We start from the raw sequence: 26462 nt of genomic DNA, 5'->3' as shown, positions 1-26462 counted from the left end.
ATATTCACGATATCAGGAATTTGAAGGCACTTCACTTCCTGCAGTCGATTGTGGACGTTTTTTGTTACGGTCTACATTCTCCTCTTCGCTGGAGTCGTCACTCAGCCGATGAACATCCACGTAGGAAAGAAATTTGCCTTCTTCATATTTTAGCAGTGGGCAGAGACGGGAGGGAAAAGAGAAACCTTCTATGCCGAGTCAAACTTCAAAATGTGACTACTTTTGCCGAGTCAACCCGCTCGTCTCTGATAGCACCGCCCAAGGGGCGTGGTTTAGCGCTCGCGCCGCCTCTTGGGGGGTTTCAGGAGGGGAGGGGGTAGTGTGTGGAAGCTACCACTGGTGAGTCCGGAAGGTTGAAGCCTCCCTCTCCAGAACTCAGGTTTGTTAGTTACGAAAAATACAAATTCATTAAAAATTTGTCAATTCGTAAATTTTTCATGGTATAAAGCTAGTATGGTTCAGTTTTGAAGCTGAAAAGCTGAATACCTGCACTTTATTGCATATGTACCAAATCTGAAAAAAGTTTAAAATATGAAGTTAAGGTTACTTGCTGACATTAACCAAACATTTTCCATGGATGACATCATCAAACTCTCAGTGGTTTGGAAGTTATGCTTCTGACTACTTACAGTTCAAGTTCAGCATCACCCTCTGAAGCCTCACTGATTTCCTTTGCTGGAGCAGTATCTTCATTCTGTAATAATAGAATATCCTTCATAAATGTTATAAAGAAAGAACATGCCTATCCATTTTTTTAAATTTATTTTCATCTGCAAAGCCACTTATTTACAAGGTTTATTGCTTTACTGAACTGCTAGAAAATAGTGGACGTTGCTCCACAGTGCTCAAACAATGTCCTTACGTCAATCTTGACCTGATAATCACTGGTGTGGTTTAGTGGAAAAATATATAAAAGAAAAAATGATATACAAAATATAAAATAAAATAACTTGAGTAAACTATATATTGTACATGAAAGTGTGCCCAGAGGCTAGAAAGAGTAGACCAAGAGCTCATATGAAATTATTTGGAAAGGCCCCAAAAATCATGGAGAGAGAACATAACTGAAGACCTGGACCACACGAGAATAACAGCAAGTTACATGATGTTTCAAACCCACTTTCTGCAAATTTCTTAGTAGTACCTCCTCTGACAGGAGCATGGCCTCTGATAACTAACACCCCCCCGCCAACTCACATGTAATCAGTTTTCCCCAAAACATTTCAGATTTTCTTCTGAAGGCATCTGAATTAAGCCACACGAGCAGATACACACACACACACACCCAGTAATACTTATTGGCATCATGTAAAGGCCCAATAGAATGAAGTTCCATTATCTTCTCCTCATTACAACATACTCCAGAATGTAAATACATACAAGCAATTCAGCTCATACCACACACTAATGTAATAATGATTTTCACGACAAAATCAGTTTTTTATGTACTTACCCTGTAGCACTGAGATAAAGCACATGATAGAGTAAGTTTCGCCTCAAATACACTTTGAAATAATTAGGTAGTAGTGAGTTTTGAGTTACAACAGCTGAAATTACTGGTCTGTAACTGAACAAAAATCATTGTACTACACGTGACACTTGACAAACAATAAAAATTAAAGCTTATGCCTCACAAAGGATGAACAAATTAATGACAATATATGTACTATACATTAACATTAAACAATGCACAAGGACAACAGAGAGAGAGAGAGAGAGAGAGAGAGAGAGAGAGAGAGAGAGAGAGAGAGAGAGAGAGAGAGAGAGATAAATATACTTACATCATTCTGAGTGCTTTTGTGTTTTGGTGATCCAATTTCACCATCACTCTCATCACGCAGCTCTGCCCTTGAAGGCTCAGTAACCCGACATTTCGAAGGAGAACATTCAACATCTGATTCAGCCTGGAAAAGAATTACTAATAGTTTAACCCACCACTGAAACTGTCGGTAGAACTGTCTCATCAGGAATGAGATCTACATCTGTCGGCTATTTAAACAATATCACGTGTTGCAGACACAAGACACACATGGCACCGACGGACAATGGTCCAGGATCACAAATTCGTGGCCAAAAATCACTTTCCACTGATTGCAGGATTAATTATGTTTTTTTATATTTCATATTCAAGTGATGTTAATGCAACAAGAAAAGAAGAAGTTGCAAGTTTAAGTGGGTCATAAACTGATGGAAAAATATTGAGGTATATATTTATGAGCTTCATATTTTTTAATGTGTAGAAATTTTACCTCAGGTTAGTAGCAATACCTTTAATGACATAACTAAAATGCATACATGGCAACAATATATTCTGAAACTGACAAAGCACATTGAAATTAATAGGTAAAATTGTTGCGGATTTTGAAAGGTATTCCCACTGTATCCACCAGTGTATTTGCCATCTGGGCAATATTTAGTACATAAACTTTCATAATCAGCAAAAATTTCTTGCGACCAGCTGCGACCACAAGGTTTACAACATAAGAAAAGGACTCGTTTATCACCCGAAGCCCTTTCCCTACTTGAAGCATCACCTATTTTCATGAGTGATCCCACTACCGAACAGTCTCGAAATGGTGGTCGGGAAAGCGACAGTGATGATGATATTGCCAGTGACACTGGTGATAGTGATTGTGATTTTGACTGTGATTGTGAAAGTAGTATGGGACACTAAAGCACTAATTTTTATTTCTTTTAATTATACTTGCTAATTCCAGTCAGTGTCAAAATAATATCGTGCTCTTGTATTTATTTTTTTCATGAATTGTTATTGTATATAGTTTTAATTTTTTTTATAATACTATAAAAATCCCTTTCTTATGATTAGTGTTATCATTTTCGTGATTTAAGAAGGTCCAATAGTACATAAAAAACTTTATGTAACGTTAGAATAAACTTTTTCTGTGTTTAATTCTGCATTTTATTAATTTGAATAGATGTTAAAGACACTGGGTTTCAAATTGGGATCGTTTTCACCTTAGATTTTTGTCCACAATTTAGCAATTCTGAACCACTGTGCGACGCTTCATTCAAGTTTACCCAAATTCTTAACAGTTGAAATTCCAATAACATAAAATTACATAACTGAAAACAAATGTTTGCAAATTCCTTAAATATATTTTGTGAATGTCATCCTCTGTATGACATGAACGGCGTGCCTAAACGAGAAACCCAAAGCAAATATATAATCCAAAATAACTTTCACCCCTTCAAGAGAATTACTATATACTCCTAGGCAACCAGCATGAAGTACATGCAGCCCAAAATCAGTGAGCGGCCTAAATCTGAAAGGGTTTGTACTCCTTTTTCCACTGAGCTTCCTGTAACAACTACATACTATCTTAATATCCCTTGCTCTCACATAAACACACCTGATTTTTATTACATAAAAATGATATATTTATTATGATACAATAAGTTTGTTCATAACTTACCTGGCAGATATATATATAGCTGTATTCTCCGAAGTCTGACAGAATTTCAAAATGATATTGTTATTTTACAATAAAGTTTTGTACATACTTACCTGGCAGACATATACTTAGCTTACGTCTCTGACGTCACGACAGAATTCAAAACTCGCGGCAAACGCGACAGGTAGGTCAGTGATCTACCTTACCCGCCGCTGGGAAGCGGGTGTAAGAACCAACCATACCTTTCTTGCCAGATTTTTTCTCTCTTATGCCTGCTTCCTGAGGGGAGGCTGGGCGGGCCATCAATCGTAGATGTCTGCAGTAAGTATGTACAAAAACTTTATTGTAAATAACAATATCAATTTTGTACATGAACTTTCCTGTCAGACATATACTTAGCTGATTGACACCCTTGGTGGAGGGTACAAGACAGAAAATAACAAAGAAAAGGTAAACAACACCTGTTGTAGGATAAAAATAACCTTGGTTCTTACCTGTTTAGGCTGAAGACTTCATAGATACTGTCTATTAGTCTGCATAGCCATAAGAGCTACAGCGAGGGCGTGGACCTACAGCTGAAAAGACTCTTGAGTCTACTAACAGGAACTTGATATCCGCTTACTTAGTAGAATCCAAGCTCGGATCATGTCAATGGGGGTTCGCCCTCTTCTATGACAGAACCTGTCCACTACCAACGCAGGGAGCTTCAAACCAAATCGATCACCTAACCAACTAAAGTTATTAGTATTACGAAACGAAAAAAGATGCCTACCTGCATCATTTTTCATACAAAACCATATGAACTCAAATAGCAAAAACAAGGGAAAAAACTACTAAGGATATGTTCCAGCTCCCTGCCCCAGCACCGAATCCGCCGATACGTATGGGCCTAATGCGAAGCACTCGTCATACGTAATACTGACGTCTTTATAGGTAGTGGTTGGCGAATACTGAATTACATCTCCAGAATGTAGTTTTCATCAGATTCTGAAGAGACATATTCTTATTAAAGGCCAAGGAAGTGGCAATGGCTCTCACTTCATGAGCCTTGACTTTTAGGAGCTTGAAATGTTCTTCATTACAAGATCTATGTGGCTTCTTTCACAAGACTTCTAATGAAGAAAGACAGTGCATTTTTCGACAATGGTCTGCTGGGGTCCTTTACAGAGCACCATAGTCTGTCCTCAATGCCCTTAAGGGTTTTCTTCTTCTGAAGGTAGTATTTTAAACTCCTAACAGGGCAAAGAGTTCTTTCAGGTTCTTCCCGTACTAGGGCAGATAATCCACAAACCTCAAAGCTCCTTGGCCAAGGATTTGAGGGGTTCTCATTCTTTGCTAAAAACGAAGGAAGGAAGGAACAAACCACGGAATCTCCTTTGAAACCTAGCCCTTCCTTCTAGGGCATGAATATCATTAACCCTTTTATCGGATGCTAAGTAGCCATGACAGAGAGCTTTCCTCGTAAGATCTTTGAAGGAGGCTAAATGTGGTGGCTCAAACCTAGAGGACCTCAGGAAACGAAGAACCACGTCCAGATTCCAACTTGGAACTTTGTTCGAAGTTTCGTTGGAAGTTTCAAAAGATATTAATAGATCATGCAGATCTTTGTGATTCGAAAGATCTAAATTCCTATGTCTGAACACAGCAGCCAGCATGCTCCGGTATCCTTTGATAGTAGATACTGCCAAACCGCATTTTTCTCTGAGGAAAACTAGTTAATCTGCTATCTGAGTCACAGAGGTACTGGAAGAGGAAAACTTCTGGTTCCTGCACCACCGGCGAAAGACGTTCCCACTTCGACTGGTAGACTTTAAGGGTCGAAGGTCTTCTAGCTGAGGCGATAGCCTTAGCAGCTTTTGTCTCGAAAACCCCTTCGCTCCTGACAAGACTTTTGACAGTCGAAAGCCAGTCAGATTGAGAGCAGGAGGTTTCTGTGATACCTGTCGAAGTGGGGTTGTTTGAGCAAATCTTGTCTTGTGGAAGTGCTCTTGGAAAGTCCACCAACCATTCCCAGTACCTCTGTGAACCAATCTTGGCGGGCCACAGAACGGAGCTACTAGCGTCATTCTTGTCATCTCCGAGATAGCAAAATTCTTGAGGTTTGTCCCACAGTACTTTGAAGGGCGGGAAAGGCGTAGACATCTAGAGCTGTCCAATCTAGGAGAAACGCATCCACCGATACTGCCCTCCCTGGGTCTGAGATCGGGGCGCAGAGTAAAGTTCGATCCTTGCGTTCCTTGCTGTTGCAAAGAGGTAGATGTGAGGTCTGCCATCTTCTCCACAAGGTCTTGGCATACCTCTGAGTGGAGGGTCCACTCGGAAGGCAGGAGTTGATTCTTCCTGCTCAGGAGATCGGACCCTGACGTTCCTTTCTCCCTGTACGAATCTGGTGAGAAGACTGATCTTCCTTGTTTGAGACCACAGCAGAAGATCCCTTGCTGTTTCGTACAAAGGGAGAAGGAGTGTGTCCCCCCCTGTTTTTTGATGTGCGCCAAGGCTGTTGTGTTGTCCGAATTGACCTGCACTACTACATTTCGGACGTGGGGCTCGAAGGCTTTTCAATGCCATCCAGACTGCCATCAACTCTTTCTTGTTGATGTGCCAGGACACCTGATACCCCCTTCCAGGTGCCTGACACTTCTCTTGTCCGAGCGTCGCTCCCCAACCTGCTTCCGACGCGTCGGAAAACAACACATTGGGGTTGGGGGTCGGCATGTAAAGAGACATTCCTTCCACAAGACGAAGTGGGTTGTTCCACCACCGAAGGTCTCTCTTGATTCCCCTTGAGATCTTGAAGGAGAACTCCAGATCTAGGGGAGAGACGCCTCCAGTGCTGGTAAAGGAAGAACTGTAGAGGCCTGAGATGCAACCTTCCTAGAGAAAACGAATTGCTCCCCAACGAGGAGAGTGTCCCCAGCAGACTCATCCACTCCCTTGCTGTGCATGCATCTTTCTCTAGGAAGGTCGTTATTTTCTCGTAGCAACGAGCTATCCTCTCTGGCGACGGAAAAAGCCCGAAAAGCCAGAGAAGCTATCCGAATCCCCAGATAGATCCGCTCTTGACTGGGGATAATTGAGACTTCTGGAAGTTCACCAGAAGTCCCAGAGAACTTGCCAATGTAAGGGTCTTTTGAAGGTCCTCCAGACATCTTTTCTTGAGACTCTGCTCTGATTAGCCAGTCGTCGAGATATAAAGCGACACCCTCACTCCCTCCAAATGTAGCCACTGCGCCACGTTTTTTTCATTACCCCGTGAAAACTTGGGGTGCAGTCGACAGGCCGAAGCACAAGGCCTTGAATTGGAAGATGTTTCCTCCCATCATGAATCGTAGATACTTCCGTGAAGATGGATGGATCGGCACATGAAAGTAAGCGTCCTGAAGGTCTAGAGACACCATCCAGTCCCCTGGACGAAGAGCCACTAACACTGAGGAAGTTGTCTCCATGGCGAACTTCCTCGGTTTTACACAAAGACGTTCAGGGCGCTTACATCCAAAACCGTCTCCATCCTCCTGAGTTCTTCGGAACTAGGAATAGTTCTGTTGTTAAAAAACCCGCAGAGCGGGGATCTTTCACTAGTTCTATAGCCTCCTTCTCTAGCATGAGATCTACTGCTAGAGAAAGGGCTTGATCAATGATGGGGTCCTTGTACTTGGCCACCAACTCCCTCGGAATTGTCGTCAATGGTGGTCTTGACGAGAAGGGAATGAGGTATCCTTTGCTGACAATCGATAGGGACCAATTGTCTGCCCCTTTGTGGGCCCAGACGTCGGCAAATTTCAGTAGTCTGGCACCCACTGATGTCTGGAGTCCTTGATCGCTATTTCTTCCCTCTGACTGACCTAGAGAAGGTTTTACCTCTCTTAAAAGGTCTAGTTCCTCCTGGTTGAAGAACCTCTGACAGCGGGTCCTCCTCGAAAGGGCTCCTGCCTTCAGAGGAGTCTCTTTCTTGGCCTTGGTTGGAAGACAGAGATTCGAGGTTTGGTGGGCATCCTGGCCGCCTGGGCTAACATGTCCTGAGTAGCCTTAGCTGAAAGGGCACTCGAGACATCTTGAATAATTTTCTTGGGGAACAGAAGAGGAGAGAGTGAGCATACATAAGAGAGGCCCTTGTGCATTGTGAAAACTGCCTTAGTGAGAAACGAACAGTAGACTGACCGCTTCTTAATAACTCCAGCTCCAAACAGTGAGGAGACTTCACTCGAGCCGTCTCTCACTGCTTTGCTCCATGCAAGTGAGGAACGCAGTTAAGATCTTCAGGAGACAGTGGAATCAGGGGTATCTGGTCCTTTTATTAGCCAGAACTCCAATAAAGACCAATCAAGGAAGTTGAAAACTTCCAGGACTCGGAACATTCCCTTCAGTAGGTGGTCAAGTTCGTTCACACCCCCACGTAGTCTTGGCGGACAGGAGGGCGGAACGACGAGCAGAATCCACCAATGAAGAGAAGTCCGAGTCCGCAGACGAAGGGAGAGCGAGGCCTAAAGGTTCGCCAGATTCGTACCAGAATCCCAATCTGCCAGTCAGTTTAGACGGAGGGAAAGAAAAAACAGTCTTTCCCTTTCTCTTCCTTAGAAAGGAGCCATTCCCCAAAAACCTCTACGCGCCTTCTTCATGGAAACAGTAGGTTTCATCCTTACACAAGACGAAACCTTCGACGTCTTCGAAGTGGAGAATTAAGAAAGAGGAGAAGGAGGAGCCACAGGAGAAAGGATATCTCCAAAACTCTTGCAGGAGCAAATCTGTTAACCTCTTAGGAGGAAAACAGAGGAGTCTTTTGGTCCTTCTTCTTCTGAGGGATCCTGTTGCTTCCTGAAGCTGAAGAACCCTCATGATCCTTAGAGGCAGCGACTATCCTTTTAAGAGTCTCTAGAGGAAGTAAGACGTTTACGTCTTGGAGACAAAGCTTCAGAAACGTGCCTACTTGCAACACATCCTTCTTGTCTGGAGGAGTGCGTTTCCCAGATTCTTGGGAGCCTAACAGGAGTAAGGCGGCTGTCAGGAGCAGAGCGCCTGTTTGAAGAAAAACTTCTATCAGGCTCTTGGCGCATATCCAAAGGAGAGCGGCTACCAGGCGAAACAGCGCCTGCCAAACGAGAAGCGGCTACAGGCTCTTGGCGCCCTGAACCGAGGAGAGAGGATCTCTGGCGACGAGCGACCTACAAGGGGAGAAGCGCCTGCTAGGATCTCGGCGCCTGACTCGAGGAGAGTGAAAGTCAGGAGAAGAGCGCCTGCCAGGAGAAACGCGCCTAACAAGCTCTTGACGCCTGTCCAGCGAAGAGCGCTGTCCGATTTAGGGCGCTTTGTCAACGGAGAGAGGAGGCGAGACGAGGAGCGGCTACGAGGCGAGTAACGCCTACTAGGCTCTTGGTGCCTATCAAGGGGAGCGATCCTGTCTCGAGAAGAGCGTCTGTAGGGCGAAGATCTCCTACGAGCAGTCTGCTCCTTGTCCGAAGGAGAAACAAAGATATCCTGTCTGTCAGGCGAATGGCGCTTGGACGCAGATGGAATCTTGTCCGAAGCAGAAAGTCTCCTGCGAGAATCCGAACGCACAGGTGAGCGGGCCGCTTCCGTCGAATAGCGAGAGTCAGGAGAGGGGAGCCTGGACTTCTTTACAGGAAGCGAGACGTCCTTCCTACGACGAGACGACACGCAAAGAGAGCCAGCCAGAGCCGAAATCTGCGCCCTGAAGGTTAGCCAACACCCTTGCAGGAGAATTCACAAACTCTTGAACAGGTGACGAGGCTCGATCTCTGCTCGGGGAACGATACTCCAGAGATCTCTTACGTTTCTTCGCTTCCACCTCAGGCTCTTCCGAAAAAACTTCAGGGCTGGATGGACGGGCGCAGGGAGCGTTCCAGGCTCTCTTCAAAGGGCGCGAGGCTTCCGAAGAGCTCCATCCTCGTTTAGAAGAAGGCGAAGGCAAAGACGAGAAGCATTGGCGCAATATTTCTCTCTTGGAGCGATCCAAGGTAGCCTGGGAACGATCAACAGGAGCTACCGAGGGGACGCCTGACCGGTGGGGATGCTCCCTAACCTTCCTGCGGCTTTCGATTTTCCTCCTCCACTGGGACTGGGAGTCTGGAAGAGGTCTAGGCCTGGAAGCATTAGGGAGCCGATCAGACGCACCCTCCACTGCACTGGGTTCACTGCACAAATCACTATTGGAATCACTCTTACCTTCTAAATGTTTAATTTTCATCTCCATACTGCGAATGGTGGCTTTCATGGAGGCCACTTCCGAAGGCGCATCTTCGACTTCGGTGCAGGGAGCAGGAGCTGAAACTGACAAAGGAGCTACTTCTAAAATAGGATTATCTATATCCAACTCGCTAATACGAGATCTACTACTGCTCCTAGAAGAAGCTTTCCTAACTTTATCCTTTTCAAGCTTCCTCAAGTAGGAAGACAAAGACTTCCATTCATCCTCATTCAGCTTTTCACATTCATTACAAGGATTATTAAAGGTGCATTCATTCCCTCTACACTTCAAACATACTGTGTGAGGGTCTACCACAGCTTTCGGTAGCCTCACCTTACACTCAGGCATACAACAAACTCTAAACATAGCAGTTTTCTTAGTATCAACATCAGACATCAGGAATCCAAAGAAAAATCCAAAGAAAAGTCAAATAACTGTCCACAAATCGCGAATGCCAGGCCAAAAGATCGGGTACTTCACCAAAAGTCCGTAGAAACAATCCAGGGCGAAAACGAGAAAAGAATCCAACTGTCAAGAGGTACCGACAACAGGTGTGGTCGACACCGACGACAGAAAAAATCTGACAAGAATGGTATGTTGGTTCTTACACCCGCTTCCCAGCGGCGGGTAAGGTAGATCACCTGACCTACCTGTCGCGTTTGCCGCGAGTTTTGAATTCTGTCGTGACGTCAGAGACGTAAGCTAAGTATATGTCTGACAGGAAAGTTCATGTACAAAAACTCCCGGCACATACAGTGGTCGGCCAGGTGGTAGTACCCATTCCCGCCGCTGGGAGGCGGGCGTAAGGAACCATTCCCATTTTCTGTCAGATTTTCTAGTGCCACTGTCTCCTGAGGGGAGGTGGGTGGGCAGTTTGATATGACAATTTGTCGAAAATTGCATTTTTCCTAACTATACAAACCTGAGGTCCTTTAACAATAGGAAGGTAACTAGCGGCAGCTGGGACGGTCGTAAGCTTCGAACAAGGGGAGAACGGTAGTTAACTGCTTGTCCGATCGTGCGCGGCACTTTTGCTTTAGGCCCATGCAAAAAGTTGCAGAGTGAGGGGTGGTATGAGGTGGGACTATATGTAAAGGACCTCAGGTTTGTATAGTTAGGAAAAATGCAATTTTCGACAAATTGTCATTTGTTCCGATACGTAATACAAACCCTCGGTCCTTTAACAATAGGAAGACTCACTTCTTGGTGGGAGGAATCTGAGTCTTTTTGGTGAACAGACTGGTGTTCGTCCAACCTTGGAATGCCTCCCTGGTCGTAAGAGCAAGGGAGGGATCCAAACCTCTGTCCGATTGATTGGGGTGTGCACCGCAGGATCAATGGTCAGACCTCTGAGCCAAGTACTAAGAGAGAGGCAAGCGTATCTCGTTGTACCAGCAAGCAAGAACTTGCTCCTTACAAGAGCCAACATAAAGTTATGGGTTTGTCTCAAGTAGGCATCCACTCATTCCCCCTTGTTGGAGGGAGTGGAGGATATTTGCTTCTATCCCTAACTAAAGGGATAGATTGGGGCTCGGTCGAGTAGCTTACCTGCATCGAAATTCCTTTCCAGCATGGTGACGACCGTGACCCTCTGCCCACAGGTAGAGAGAGAGAAAAATGGAGAAGAGAGGCCAGTCACACTCTCATTCACACATTCATTCCTACAGTCACACCAGGAATCGATGCTGTTCTGCCTGCTCGGGTGCTGGGTAAGCTTACACAACGTGTTGAGCAGCCACCACAGGTCCCAAGGAAAAAGTATCCAAGGACTTGTGGGCAATATCCCGAAGGTAGAAGGACGTGAAGGTAGTCTGGTTGGCCCAGACACCTGCCTTCAGGACCTGCGCCACGGAGAAGTTCTTACGGAACGCCAAAGAGGGTCCAATACCTCTGACTTCGTGGGCTCTCGGTCGGAGCGTACGGATGTCGTCACTACCATCAGCCTCGTACACTCTCCTGATCACCTCACGCAGCTAGAAAGAAAGTGTGTTCTTGGATACTTCTTTCTTGGTAACCCCAGTGCTAACGAAGAGGCGTCGACACTCAGGCCTGAGGTGTCGAGTTCTCTTCAGATAGCGCCGTAGCGCCCTCACTGGACAAAGCAGCATCTCATCCGTGTCGTTGTCGGTGAAATCCATTAGGGAGGGGATCGTGAAAGACTCGAACCTGTCGTCAGGGATCGACGGCCTGGAATGTTCAACATTGAAGGAAAGACCATGAAGTTCCCCTACTCTCTTTGCCGATGCCAGGGCCAGCAAGAAGAGGGTCTTGAGGGTCAGATCCCTGTCTGACGACTCTCGGAGTGGCTCGAATGGTCTTCGAGTCAAACTCCTAAGGACGAGAGTCACATCCCACTCAGGGGGCCTGAGTTCCCTGGGTGGGCAAGACCTTTCGAAGCTCCTCATAAGCAAGGAGATCTCGAACGAGTTCGAGATGTCCAGTCCCCTCAGTTTTAGCTAAGACAAGAGCCAGGGCGGCTCTATATCCTTTAACTGTGGGTACTGAGAGGAGTTTCTCTCGGCAAAGAAACACGAGGAAATCCGCTACCTGCTGAAGAGTGGCTCTGAGAGGAGATAGACCCCGTCTACAACACCAACCACAGAAGACGGCCCACTTCCCCTGGTACACAGCTGCAGAGGACTGTCGGACGTGTCCAGCCATCTCTGTTGCTGCGCTACGAGAAAAGCCTCTCGTTCGCAAGAGATGGTGGATAACAGCCAGCCGTTGACGTTGTAGGGACTGGGACTGCTCGGTGGTTTACCGTTCTACGTGTGGCTGGGCTAGAAGGTTGTGCCAGTGGGGCATCTCTCTCGGTTCTTCCGCAAGAAGAGCCAGCAGGTCCGGATACCAAACGGCTTGAGGCCGTTTGGGAGCCACCAGGATCATCCTGAGATTGGGAGTGACCAGCGCTCGGCTGATCACTTTCGAATCAGACAAAAGGGAGGAAAGGCATAGACGAAGAGGTTGTCCCAGGGGTGTTGAAGAGCGTCCTCTGCAGCTGCCCATGGGTCCGGCACGGCTGAACAAAAAACCTGAAGTTTTTTGTTGTGCCGGGTGGCGAACAGGTCTATGACTGGACGCCCCCACAGGTTGAAGAGCCTTTCCGCCACTTCTGGGTGTAGGGACCACTCGGTCCCTATCACCTGATCCCGACGGCTGAGCTTGTCTGCTACTACATTCCTCTTGCCTGGAATGTAGCGTGCTGACAGCTCTATTGAGTGAGCCGTGGCCCACTCGTGCACCTGCACGGTCAACTGGTGTAGCGGGAGAGACACTAGGTCCCCCTGCTTGTTGACGTATGCCACTACTGTGGTGTTGTCGCACATCAACACCACTGAGTGTCCCACCAAGCGGTCCTGGAATTCTTGGAGAGCGTAGAACGCCGCCTTGAGTTCCAGGACATTGATGTGAAGTTGCATGTCGTGATGGTCCCACACACCTGCAGCCAGCAACTCCTCCAGGTGTGCGCCCCATCCCTCGGTCGATGCGTCTGAGAACAGCAGCATCTCCGGAGGGGGAGTGCGTAGAGGCACCCCTCTTAAGAGGTTCCTGTCGTCGAGCCACCAGGCTAGGTCCTGCCTCACCTTCTCCGTGAGGGACACGGGGAAGTAAGGTGGATCCTTTACCTGTGACCAACTCTCCCTTAGTCTCCACTGGATAGACCGCAGGTGAAGACGTCCGTGAGGAACTAACTTCTCGAGTGACGACAGGTGGCCGATCACGACTTGCTATTGCTGAGCTGCCTGTTCCTGCCGAGACAGGAACCGGCCGGCTGCCTCCCTGAATCTGCTGATCCTCAAGTCTGCGGGGCGGACTTGAGCTGCTACCGTATCGATCAGCATACCCAGGTACTTCATCTTCTGCTTGGGTTCGAAATCGGACTTCTCGTAGTTTATCACGATCCCCAGATAGCGATAAAACTTTAGAAGTCAATCCCTGTCCTGCAGCAACTGCGAGCGGCAGCTCGCCAGGACCAGCCAATCGTCGAGATACCTCAGAAGACGTATCCCGTGCGAATGGGCCCAAGCAGACACCAGAGTGAACACTCTCGTGAACACCTGTGGGGCGGTTGACAGACCGAAGCAAAGTGCCCTGAATTGGTACACCGTCCCGTCGAAGATGAAGCGGAGGTACTTTCTGGAGGACTGATGGATGGGTATTTGAAAATACGCATCCTTCAGGTCCACCGAAAGCATGAAATCGTTCTCCCTGATGGAGTCGAGCACGGAACGTGCCGTCTCCATCTCGAACCGAGTCTGGCGAACAAATCGGTTCAGGGGAGAGAGATCTATCACCGGGCGCCAGCCCCCCGATGCCTTCTCCACTAAGAAAAGGCGGCTGTAAAACCCCGGTGACCGATCTACTACGACTTCTACAGCTCGTTTGGTCAGCATGGTCTTGATCTCCTGTCGAAGAGCGTCGTCCTTTGAAGATCCTTGTCCATAAGTCTGAAGATGGACCGGGTTGGAGGTGAGGTGGCCGCCAGATTTGATTTGAAGGGTAGCAGATATCCCTCCCGAAGGACGTCTACTTTCCAGGTCTCGGCACCGTAGCGCTGCCAAGTTGCCCAATGGCTCGCTAGGCACCCCCCCACTTCCGGCAGCAGGTGAGGGGGAACGCCGTCCCTAGCGTTTCCCACCTCGCTTCGACTTCTTCCCAGCACCTCCTCGGGGAAAGGAGGGCTGGGAGGAGGGCTGGTTACGGCCTCCTTTACCAGAAGTTGAAGCAGGAAGAGTCTTTCCTCGGGGCTTCGATGGAGCAGCCGTCTTAGTAGCCGAGGAAGCGCTAGCTAAACTCTTAGGCTTAGCCGCAGTTGCACGAGGTTGCCCAGAAACCTTCGTAACTGCCTGGTGAAGCAGACGGTCACTGTCATCAGTGCGCCGTCTCTCCACCGCAGCGTCCACCATCTCTCCAGGAAAGAGAGCGGAGGAACTCTTCATAGGTCCATTACGTAGTCCATTTACCGCCTCACGCCCAGCCCCCTTGGCTACTCGTGTAAGGACAGCGTCCCTACGACGGAGAACCAAGTTGGCCCACAGGTTTGCCGTCTGATGGGCGAGGTAGGAGATAGCCCTACCTCCAGACTGCACAGTCTCCTGAAGTCGGGGTCGTCTTCGAGGGCAGCGCCCCCAGAGTCGGCCGCGACCTTGGATTACTGTGAGGGACCACAGATCCAACCAAGGAGACTGCCTGGAATGCCGCCATAGCGGTAGCTTCCAGGCCCCAGTGCCTCCTGCTGCGAGAACCACAAGTTCTCCGACAGGAGCTGCTGCAGGGACACACCTGGAGTTAGCCTAGCTAGCTCCGGGTTAACCTGTTTGGGCGGTATTGGATCCACTGAAGGCACGTAGAACTTCCGCTGTCGCTGCAGAGGAGGAGGAAGTAGCTTGGAAGACCGTCCTGACTTAAGCGAATCCTCTCGTCCTGAGACGAAATTCTCTACCTGGTCAAGGACTGAGTCTGCAAGCTCTGATCGCGGCAGTCCCACCATCAATTTGGGTTCCCTCTTCGGGCCCCAAAATGACTCGAGCCGGGACGTGGGCTCGGATGGTGGTCGTTGTGCTGACGAATCAGCGCAATAACCTGGGCTTCCTCTGGAGGATCGGGAATTACAGCGTCCTGAGGAGTAGGGCCGTCCAGTCCCTCCAACAAGAGCAGCTCTCGAGACCCTCCTCCTTCAGAAGGAGGAACAGCAACAGACCCCTGACGGTCGCCTCCAGCCACTTGCGCGTACGACCTGGCTGGTCCTAAGACCATACCTGGCGCGTGCGGCATCGTGACGGGATCGTGAGCGGCGCACCTCTCACGATCACTCCTAGCTACCTCGCTCTTCCCGGTGTACCCCGAGGAAGTTGAAGGTAGTGGAGAGGCAGACCTGACGCTCCCCCCCCCCCGCTCTCTGGCAGGACCAGCGTACGTGGGGGGCTGCAGCCGATCACCAACCCGCGGTGGGGATCGATCTGCAGGCCTGGCCGTGCCGCTCACCTGTGGCGAGCGGCTCGACTGAGCACGTCGACCCCAGTCCCGTGCGTCAGACGAGCTGCTGCTGGCCACCGTCTCCGTCCGGTCCCTGTGGGAGCGGCGGTCAGGTGATCTGCAGAGCTCGCTTTCGCGGTGAGACGTGAGCAGTGAGCGTCCTCGCGGCACGTCAAACCGCTGGTACCAGCCGAGGCTGGTACCGTCAGTCGAGGGGACCTCTTCCCAGCCTCAACCCGTGGCCGGTCAGAGACCGTCACGTCAACAAGGGGGAACGGCTGGTCGCTACGAGAGCGGCCGCTGGCCTGGCGAGAGTCGCCTGTGCGACTTTCGACAGTCTTCTGCTCCGTGCCTCGGTCATGACGTTGAGCGAACTCAGGCGTCTTGACTTTGGCTGCACGGTCACCGAAGGAGACGTACACTCGGAAACTTCTCGCGGACGAGGAAGCAGAGCCGGTACCTGGCTTAGCAGCAGAACTACCAAGACCAGGCGAGGATGTACCAGCGGTAGCCAGCACACCCTTGGTCCCCGTCTTCTTCTTCTTCTCAGAAGAGGAGACGGGCCCCGTTCCCGAGGGACCAGGAGGACCAGCAGAAGCACCCCCCATCACACCGGAGTGAGACGGGCCCTTCGAAGGTCCCGAAGGAGCCTTCTTAGGGGGGGAGGAGGCAGCCTTCTTCTTCTTCTTCGGCTTGGAAGCCTTAGAAGTCGAAGGGGGAGAGGCGGCAACAGACGACGAAGAAGACGATGAAGACGACGACGACACCTTCCTCTTCTTCGTCAGCTCTCTCAGGACGGACGTCAGGTCTTCCATCCACGGAAAAGTCGGGCCAATTGCCGAAGCAACACGCCCCGACTGAACCTGTCCGGAAAGACCTGAGTCCGGGGCAGCACATCCATGACGAGACACGACGTGGGCAGGGGCAGGCACGGCAGGAGCGGCAGGAACATCAACAGCAGGACCAGCACCAGTAGGACCAGCAACAGCAGGAGCGTCACGCACAGCGCGCCTCGCAGGAGCGGCGCGAGCGGCTGGGCCAGCAACATCAGCGGCAGGTACGGCAGCATAGTCAGGCGTCACCGGCATCTCAAACTCAGCCAGCTTCATCATCAGGACAGACGGCAGGTCCAGGGGAGAACTCTTTGGACAGCGAAAGTCGGGGTTCGGCAGCACATAGAAACCAGGTGGAGGTGGCACGCCCCTCTTTGGCACGGCAGCAATCGGCATTTGGATTGATGCTGTCGGGGTTACTGAAGCAATATGTTGCGTATAAACCACATGAGGAGGGGCGGCGTATGCTGGAGTAGACAAGGTAGTTGTCGTCGTTGTCACTACACCATGAGTAACTACTGCCGGCCCCACCAATCGCTGAATTAAGCCCTGGATACTGGGAGCGCCCTGCTAGTCCAACGACGCCCACACCTGCCCAATGGTCGTCACTCACAGAAGGCACACCGAGGGAGGAAACAGTCGGGTCAGTTAGAGGGGCACCCTCACGCCTGGGGGAGGACGAACCCCACCCAGAGCGGACGGAAGACCCCGAATACAATTGAACATCCGGGTATCGAGCGCCCTCCTCCACACTCGATGGATCGAGTGAGGAGTAGGACTCCGAAACCAGATGACGAGGTATCCGTCACCAAAGGAGTCGCTGGAGAGCTTTCCGACGACTCCTTGGTCGATCTACACCTCTTCCTACCCTCGTACAGCACCCACTGCGCCTCGGACCAATTCTCACAAACATTGCATGGTTCGGCCCGGGAGCATTCTCGCCCCCGGCACCGATAACACAATTCATGTGGATCTATCTCTGGGAAAGAGCGAAATCCGCCGCATTTACGCCCCTCCAGCCCGGGACACACTCTACGGGCAACCGGTGGGCGCGGCGAAAGCTCTTCCAGATCCATTATTCACTTCACAATATAATAATAATGAAAAATGAAAAAGAGTACTTACAATTTCATTCACAACCACTAACAAACCAGTAAGAAGAAATTGTAAAAACATCCAAAGCACACGACGAAATAGCGGGCAGAGCGATGACGAGCACGTCCTGTCACACCACGGCCGAAAGCAAAAGTGATTCTTGCACGCACGATCGGACAAGCAGTTAACTACCGTTCTCCCCTTGTTCGAAGCTTACGACCGTCCCAGCTGCAGCTAGTTACCTCCCTATTGTTAAAGGACCGAGGGTTTGTATTACGTATCGGAACAAATATATATCTGCCAGGTAAGTATGAACAAACTTTATTGTATCATAACAATATCATTTTGTTCATGAATCTTACCTGCCAGATATATATATAGCTGAATCCCACCTTTGGAGGAAGGGGGAGACAGACTCAGATTTGGGAAACAATTTCATATATATGATTGATATCTTGGTTCCTTACCTGTTAGCATAGCTGACTTCGTGAGTACCGTCACCCAAGTCTGCTTCTGCTTTACTAGAGACTCCAGCTAGGTAGTGACCTGTGAAGCTGTTGAGTTTTAGAGGATCTGTCAACGGGGGCGTGACCACAATGCAACTAGATCCTACATTATAGACCTCCAATTTCGGGTACTGCATTCCTAGAGGTGCCAGCAAGGACGTGACCTGTGTAGCTGGTGCGCTCTAATGAACTGTCACGGGGAGCGTGACCACAATGTGACAGATCATATAGGTGTTGTTTAGACACCGAATGCTGTTAATGCTTCACTGAAGGTGCCAGCAAGGACGTGACCTATGTAGCTGGTGCGCTCCAGATGATTTGTCAACGGGGGCGTGACCACACTGTGACAAAAACATTTTACCCTACTATGAGGGCGAAGCAAAAACATTACCACCTGACCTAGCCTATCTGGTTAAACTTCGTATAACCAAGGCTAATGGAGGGAAGTCCGCCTAAGGCAGCCTACCCAAGACCACAAAAAAAACTAAACACCTACATAAACATAATAAAAATAAAAAATAAAAAGAAATAAAATTAAAAAGTCCAAACTAACATATTATTTCCTAAATGATAGTAAGAGTGCTACTCTGTCCCTAATATAGTGTCTGCTGCGACATATGGGCCAAAAGAGTAGCAGTTCTCGTATGTAGTCCTCACCTCCCGAAGGTAGTGAGAGGCAAACACTGAATTACTACGCCAAAATGTGGCATTCAAGATGTCATTGAGTGCCATGTTCTTTTGGAAGGCTACCGACGTAGAAAATAGCCCTCTCTCCATGCGCATTCACCTTCAACACTTTCATATCACTGTCTTGACAGGATGAATGCGCTTCCTTGATGGTGTCCCTCAAGAAAAAAGCCAAAGCATTCTTTGACATTGGTAAAATTGGCTTCCTGACCGAACACCACAAGTTATCAGAAGGACCTCTACAATCCTTCGTCTTCCCTGTCAGATATATACTTAGCTGATTGGCACCCTTTGGTGGAGGGTAAGAGACAGCTAACTACTGAATAGACAGGTAAACAACATACGTTGTAGGTATTTATAAACCTTGGTTCCTATCTGTTTAGACGGAGGGTTGACTTCCTAGCTATTGCTTAGGAGTCTGCTTCGTCTCAAGAGCCTCAGCAAGGATGTGACCTATGGCTAAGAGTTCTTGTGGGTCTGCCGATGGGGTCTTATCCACTTACTCGGCAGAGCCTAACTGGCATTTGTCAATGGGTGCTAATCCATTTATATGACAATATACCTATGCCTATTGGCATAATTAAGGAGCACAACACCGATCCCGATCACCTGATCCTAACACGAGGGTTAGCGCTTAATTTGAAAAGTTATCCCCAAACTCCTTTCAAAAACCCCAATAAAAATCACTAAGTTAAACTAAAAATTAACTTACTAGTTAAGGATCAGTGTCGGCTCCCTATCCCAGCAACGTATCCGCAGACACGTATAACCAAGAGAGAAGGATCTCTCGTAGGTTAAATTGACATCCTTCGTGTAATGGGAGATCAACACAGAATTGCATCTCCCGTAAGTGACAGCTCATATGTCCTTTATGACATATTGTTATGGAACAAACAAGAATTCATAAAAGCTCGCACTTCATGCATAGGTTCGAATGGACTGGACATGAGGAACTTCAGAACTACATCCAAGTTCCAAGACGGCAACTTGGGTTGTTGAACCTTCATTGTTTCAAAAGATCTCAAGAGATCGTGAAGGTCTCTGTTGTCTGCCAAGTCCAGGCCTCTGTGCCTAAAGACAACTGAAAGCACACTCCTATATCCCTTGATTGTAGAGACTGCAAGTTTTAGATCCCTTCTCAGATATAAAAGGAAGTCAGCAATCTGGCTCACAGAGGTCGTGGTGGAGGAAATGCCGTTCTTCTTGCACCAACTCCTGAAGACTGTCCACTTCGATTGGTACACTGCGTTGGATGACGCTCTTCTTGCACTGGCAATAGCTTTCGCCACTGACCTAGAAAAGCCTCTCGCTCTGGCCAACTTTAGGATAGTCTGAATGCAGTCAAGACTCAGAGCGGAGAGGTTTCTGTGGTACCTCTCGAAGTGGGGCTGTCTGAGTAGATCTGTCCTTACTGGAAGCATCCTCAGGAAGTCTACTACGAAGGCCATGACCTCTGTGAACCAGTCTCTCACAGGCCAGAACGAGCCGATCAAAGTCATTCTCGTCCCTTCTGACACCGCAAACTTTCTCATGACTTCCCCTAAGATCTTGAACGGGGGAAAGGCGTACAGGTCCATCCCCGTCCAGTCCCAGAGAAGTGCGTCTATCGCCACTGCAGCTGGGTCAAGTACCGGGGAGCAGTACAGTGGAAGTCTCTTCGTTCTGGACGTCGCAAAGATATCCACAAGTGGACGTCCCCATAACCCCCACAGCTCTTGGCATACCTCCTGATGCAGAGTCCACTCGGATGGCAGAAGTTGACCTCATCTGCCGAGGAGATCTGCCCGGACATTCTCTACTCCTGCTACAAACTTTGTAAGGATCCAGTGCCCTTGCCCACAGCAAGATCTCCTTTGCCAGAGCAAAAAGGGACCGAGAATGTGTTCCTCCCTGCTTTTTCAAGTATGCCAGAGCTGTGGTGTTGTCTGAGTTGACTTGGACTATTTGATGAGAGACTTTTTCTTGGAAAAACTGGAGAGCTAAAAAAATGACTGCCATCTCCTTTAGATTCATGTGCCAGGACACCTGTTCCCCTCTCCAGGTGCCTGACACTTCTTTCCCCCCTAATGTTGCTCCCCACCCCATGGTGGACGCGTCGGAGAACAACACTAGGTCGGGGCTCTGAAGCTTGAGAGACACGCCCTCCGACAGCTTCACTGGATCTAGCCACCATTTCAAGTGATGTTTTACCTTTCCTGAAATTTCCAAGATCATATCTAGATTTTTGTTTTCTTTCCAATTGTGCTTGAGAAAAAAATTGTAACAGTCTGAGGTGACAGTCTCCCCAAGGAAACAAACTTCTCCAGCGAGGAAATGGTCCCCAAACAGACTCATCCATTCCCTCACCGAGCACGAATCTTTCCTTAGGAAGGCTGACACTTTGTCTAAGCCTTGCTGCTGACGTCCCTGGGACGGAAAAGCTCGAAAAGCCACAGAATCCATCTGAATCCCCCGATACACGATGGATTGGGTTGGGATCAGATGTGACTTCGAAATTCACCAGTAGTCCCAGGGACTTCTCCAAATATTAAGTTGTTTGAAGATCCTTCAGACAGCGCGTTTGAGTGGAGGCACGAATGAGCCAGTCATCCTGTTACATAGAGGCTCTGATATTCGCAAGATGAAGCCATCTCGCCACGTTCTTCATTAAAGTCAGAAAGACCATAAGGGCCTTGAAAATGAAGTAGCCATCTTCAAAAATCCTGGAATCTTGATGGTGAACCAAGACCTCTTCTTCTTCTCGACTGACAGACGTTCGGGAAGATGGTAACCGTGCTCTCTAGACAACCTCTTGGGAGATCCACGAAATCTAGAGAGCGAAGCAACAGGCGAAAGAGCGGAACGAGGAGAAGGAGAAGGGGACTGCCTGGACTCTTGATTGGCAGCCTATCATCCTTCCTCTCGCGATGAGGCTTTGCCTTTCTCACTGCAATCAACGAAACAAGTTGTTGTTGCAAAGACACAATCATCCTTTTCGATGGAGAACATTCCTTCTCAGGTAAAGGGCTGATCCTTTGAGAAGACGATGGGCGAGGGGAAGCCCTCCTCCTTCTCACATGGACCGCCAAGGATATATCTTTAGAGCGACCGGAGCACTCAAAAGCATATATACTCGTCGGAAGACGTCCTCTCCGGTGAAGATCGCAACACAGCAGAAGAGAGAGAGGACTTGAAGCGTCCCCCTCCCTGAGACCAAAGACGAAGGCCGCTTGTGCGACATACATCATACATCTTAGCTCTCTTTTACGGCGGAAAGTCTTCCAATTGCCCAGGAGACGAGGAACCAAAGACGACGGCCGCCTGTGCGACATCTAGCGTCTTCGTTCTCCTCAGAGGGAGCGAGACCCTCCAAGAGTTCAAACTCCTGCGCGGGGAGGACGTCTCTGATGACGAAAGTAATCTTTCAAGATTCGAATTCTATGAGATTATGAGCCATGACATCACCTTTAGGCAAATCTTGACTATGATAGATGTTCAGAATCATTTCTAGATCATCTATGCTATTCCATTTTTTTTTTTTTTTTTTTGCAGGAAAAACTGGAGAGGTGTGAATTTCAGTCTATTCAGGGAAAACAAACTTCTCCAGCGAGGATATGGTCCCCTGCAATTCATTCATTCCCTCACCGAGCATGTTTCCTTCCCTAATAAGGCTGCGTTTCACTTAAACAGGAGTAATCTGAAGACACTGTAGAAGATTGTTCAGTTGTTTCTTCCTATAAGTCTCCTTCCTGAGATTCATTACTATTCTCTGATTCTCGGCGAATGTCTGAAGAAGCATTATGTTGTGCGTCCAGCCAAGCGTCCAGCCGAGCGTCCTGCCGAGCGTCACGCTCGGCGTCCAGCCGAGTGTCCCGCCAAGCGCCACGCCTGGCGTCAAGCATCGCTGCCTAATCATATCGTATTTGGCAGCAGAAGGAGAGTCCCTCATAACCGAGCGAGGGACGTCTCGGCGAGCTAATTGACTACATCTCTTGCAAATCATTCTTGTTTCGAGGGAAATCATGTGTGCTATGCCGCGGTAGACTCGGACAGAATTCTGTTAGCTCTCTTTTACGGCGGAAAGTCTTCCAATTGCCCAGGAGACGACCGCAAAGCAGAAGGAGCTAACGGACGAGAAGCGTCCCCCTCCGAGGAACCAAAGACGACGGCCGCCTGTGCGACATCTAGCGTCTTCGTTCTCCTCAGAGGGAGCGAGACCCTCCAAGAGTTCAAACTCCTGCGCGGGGAGGACATCTCTGATGACGAAAGTAATCTTTCAAGATTCGAATTCTATGAGATTATGAGCCATGACATCACCTTTAGGCGAATCTTGACTATGATAGATGTTCAGAATCATTTCTAGATCATCTATGCTATTCCAGTTTTTTTTTTTTTTTTTTTTTTTTTTTTTTTTTTTTTTTTTTTTTTTTTTTTTTTTTTTTTTTTTTTTTTTTTTTTTTTTTTTTGCAGGAAAAAACTGGAGAGGTGTGAATTTCAGTCTATTCAGGGAAAACAAACTTCTCCAGCGAGGATATGGTCCCCTGCAATTCATTCATTCCCTCACCGGGCATGTTTCCTTCCCTAATAAGGCTGCGTTTCACTTAAACAGGAGTAATCTGAAGACACTGTAGAAGATTGTTCAGTTGTTTCTTCCTATAAGTCTCCTTCCTGAGATTCATTACTATTCTCTGATTCTCGGCGAATGTCTGAAGAAGCATTACGTTGTGCGTCCAGCCAAGCGTCCAGCCGAGCGTCCAGCCGAGCGTCCAGCCGAGCGTCCTGCCGAGCGTCACGCTCGGCGTCCAGCCGAGTGTCCCGCCAAGCGCCACGCCTGGTGTCAAGCATCGCTGCCTAATCATATCGTATTGGTCAGCAGAAGGAGAGTCCTCATAACAACGAGCGAGGGACGTCTCGGCGAGCTAATTGACTACATCTCTTGCAAATCATTCTTGTTTCGAGGGAAATCATGTGTGCTATGCCGCGGTAGACTCGGACAGAATTCTGTTACCTTGCGGTAAACAGAACCAAAAAGGTCTAATATATATTTTTTAATGAAAAATTCTCGCAAAGTGAAGATGTTCAGTCATGTATGCTAGAATTCCCCTCAACCCGAGGCTAAGTCCGTGATTGTAGGGTGGAAATACGGTTAGTCCGTCAATCCCGCAGGAGAAAGAGAGGGACGTAACCTACCGAGCATGGCAGACAATCAGCTGGAACTGAGCTGGCATTAGTGACAGCAAAGAACGTTCGTCGTTCTCGCACTGCTCTGCCTGAGTTGCCAGCTACTCCATTCTACGAATGAATAGGTTTTCTATCATCCTAGAGCAGAAAGAAAAAACCATCAAACTGGTATATTTAAGCGAAACTGAATTTGCTAAATATGACAATTTGTCCAAAATTGCATTTTTCCTAACTATACAAACCTGAGGTCCTTTTACAATAGGAAGGTACTAGCGGCAGCTGGATAGGTCGTAAGCTTTCGAACAAGGGGTTCGGTAGTTAACTGCTTGTCCGACAGGCGCGCGCGCGCGACTGGGAGGTAAACAATCACTTTTGCTTTTGGCCCCAAGCAAAACCTGAAGGGTGAGGGTGGCATGAGGTGGGACTATGTGTAAAAGGACCTCAGGTTTGTATAGTTAGGAAAAATGCAATTTTGGACAAATTGTCATTTGTTCCGACACGGCATACAAACCTTCGGTCCTTTTACAATAGGAAGACTCACTTCTTGGTGGGAGGAATCTGAGTCTTTTGTGAACAGACTGGTGTTCGCCCAACCTTGGAATGCCTCCCTGGTCGTAATGAGCGAGGGAGGGATCCAAGCCTCTGTCCGATTGATCGGGTGTGCACCGCAGGATCAATGGTCAGACCTCTGGACCAAAGTACTAAGAGAGAGGGCAAGCGTATCTCTTCGTACCAGCAAACAAGAACAAGTTCCTATTTGCAAGAGGCAACATAAAGTTATGGTTTGTCTCTTGTTGGCATCCACTTCCCCCCCCTTGTAGGAGGAAGTGGTGGATATTCGCTCCCATCCCTAGTGAAAGGGATAGGATGGGGCTCTGTCGAGTAGCTCACCGGCATCTCGTCCTTATCCAGCAAGGTGATGACCGTATCCCTCTACCCACAGGTAGAGGAGGAGAAAAAGATAGGAAGAGAAGCCAGTCACTCTCTCATTCACTTATCTATTCTTACAGTCACACCAGGACTCAATGCTGTTCAGCCTGCTAGGGTCTGGGTTAGCTACACAACGTGTTGAGCAGCCACCACGGGTCCCAAGGAAAACGATCAAGGACCTGTGGGCAATATCCAAAAGGTAGAAGGAGGTGCCAGTGGTCTGGTGGTTGTACCAGACCCCTGCCTTCAGTACCTGCGCCACGGAGAAGTTCTTGTGTAACTCGAGGGAGTGTACTTCTAGGTCATCTTGGTGCTGACGAAGAGTCTTCAACACTCAGCTGGGATGTCGAGTTTCTTCAGAAAGCGCGGTCGCGCTTTCACAGGACAAAGCAGCATCTCCTTCGCATCGAAGGCGGTGAAGTCCATTAGGGAGGGGATTGTGAAGGACTCTAAACCGATCGTCAGGAACCGAAGGGTTCAGAGTCTTCGCTACGAATTCGGTACGAAATCGAGCGTCACGAATCCCATCCCCTGGATGCTTGACTTCGCAGGAGAAGTCATGCAATTACCTCAGAGGAAAAGAAGGAATGGTCGTATGACCTATCCCTCTTCTCGACTTCGGTGATGTCCTGTACCCATACTGGTCTATCCGTCTGCAGCGAAGTTGTTCTTCTCGGTAGTGGATAGGACACGACACTCAATGGTGGGTGTCGATGGTATGGGTACTGTGACAAGCCGTTAGGACGAAGAAAAGACTGTTATGGAACAACCGAACTAAGTCCACAGCGAAGTTCGTAAACAGACTTGGGCGCTCTGACAGCTGCCGACTGACTGCGTTCGGTAGGAGGCAAGTTGTCCAAGCACCGAGCAAGTCACGTGACCTTCGCCTTAAAAGGGTTATGCCAAGAGACTAAACAAATAATTTGTTTCGTCACCGATGCCAGAAGGCAAGGTGATGACTCTCTTAAGGCATGTGCCCAACCCAACAGGCGAAAGTCTAATTGCCTTCTAGAGACCGAGGTCCCTGATGGCAAGATATCTCATAGTATAGTTGATTCTCGGCTAAGGAGAAACAACACTATGTGTCGTTGAAGACGAAGGTGTACAGAAAATGCAAACCTACGTCTTCACAGCTGAACCGAGAGAAGGATTCTCAAGATTCTGAACCTGTGCTACAAAGACTGAGAACGCTAACCGCTATTCATTGCTGTCCGGTGAGGATCGTAGTTGCAATAAAAAGCGGAGCGCTTTTCAGTAATGAAGACAGGGAAATACTGCCTGAAGAACTGCTTCTCATGGGGCTGAACATTTGGAAGTAGAGCTGTCAGGTCGGAGAGTAGGCGATGTCTTCTGACATATCAGTTAATTCGGGGCGAGCAATGAATAATTGCACACCTACGAATATGAGATATTTTGAAGACAAACTCAGATGTCTGCAAAAATCATTCGCATTATCGCGTGCGATGCAGCGGGTGACTAGTACAGACTTCTGTTACCGTGCGGTAAACAGAAAGATGAAAGAGTCCAAGAGATATCTCTGTTGAAAATTCTCGCAATGTGAAGGCGATGAAATCGAGCGTCACAGCAGTAGATGGTCCTTCATTATTGCGAGAATCCCCGTTAATCAGAGACCTAAGTCCATGATTGTTGGGCAGAGATA

The 26462-nt window shown here is 48.5% G+C and overlaps 1 protein-coding gene across 1 annotated transcript in view; it reads right to left on the bottom strand.

Annotated features, from left to right (window-relative positions):
• LOC135199546 (condensin complex subunit 3-like) overlaps window positions 1-26462 on the bottom strand; it is a gene marked incomplete in the record, with an annotated part of 128533 nt that overhangs the window by 59825 nt on the left and 42246 nt on the right. The window contains 2 exon segments of the mRNA XM_064227701.1: window positions 630-694; window positions 1782-1904. Coding sequence (XP_064083771.1) covers window positions 630-694; window positions 1782-1904 — 188 coding nt within the window.

This window comes from Macrobrachium nipponense, chromosome 25 (genome assembly GCF_015104395.2).
Source record: "Macrobrachium nipponense isolate FS-2020 chromosome 25, ASM1510439v2, whole genome shotgun sequence".
NCBI lineage: Eukaryota > Metazoa > Arthropoda > Malacostraca > Decapoda > Palaemonidae > Macrobrachium > Macrobrachium nipponense.
This window is presented reverse-complemented; position numbering and strand designations above follow the sequence as displayed.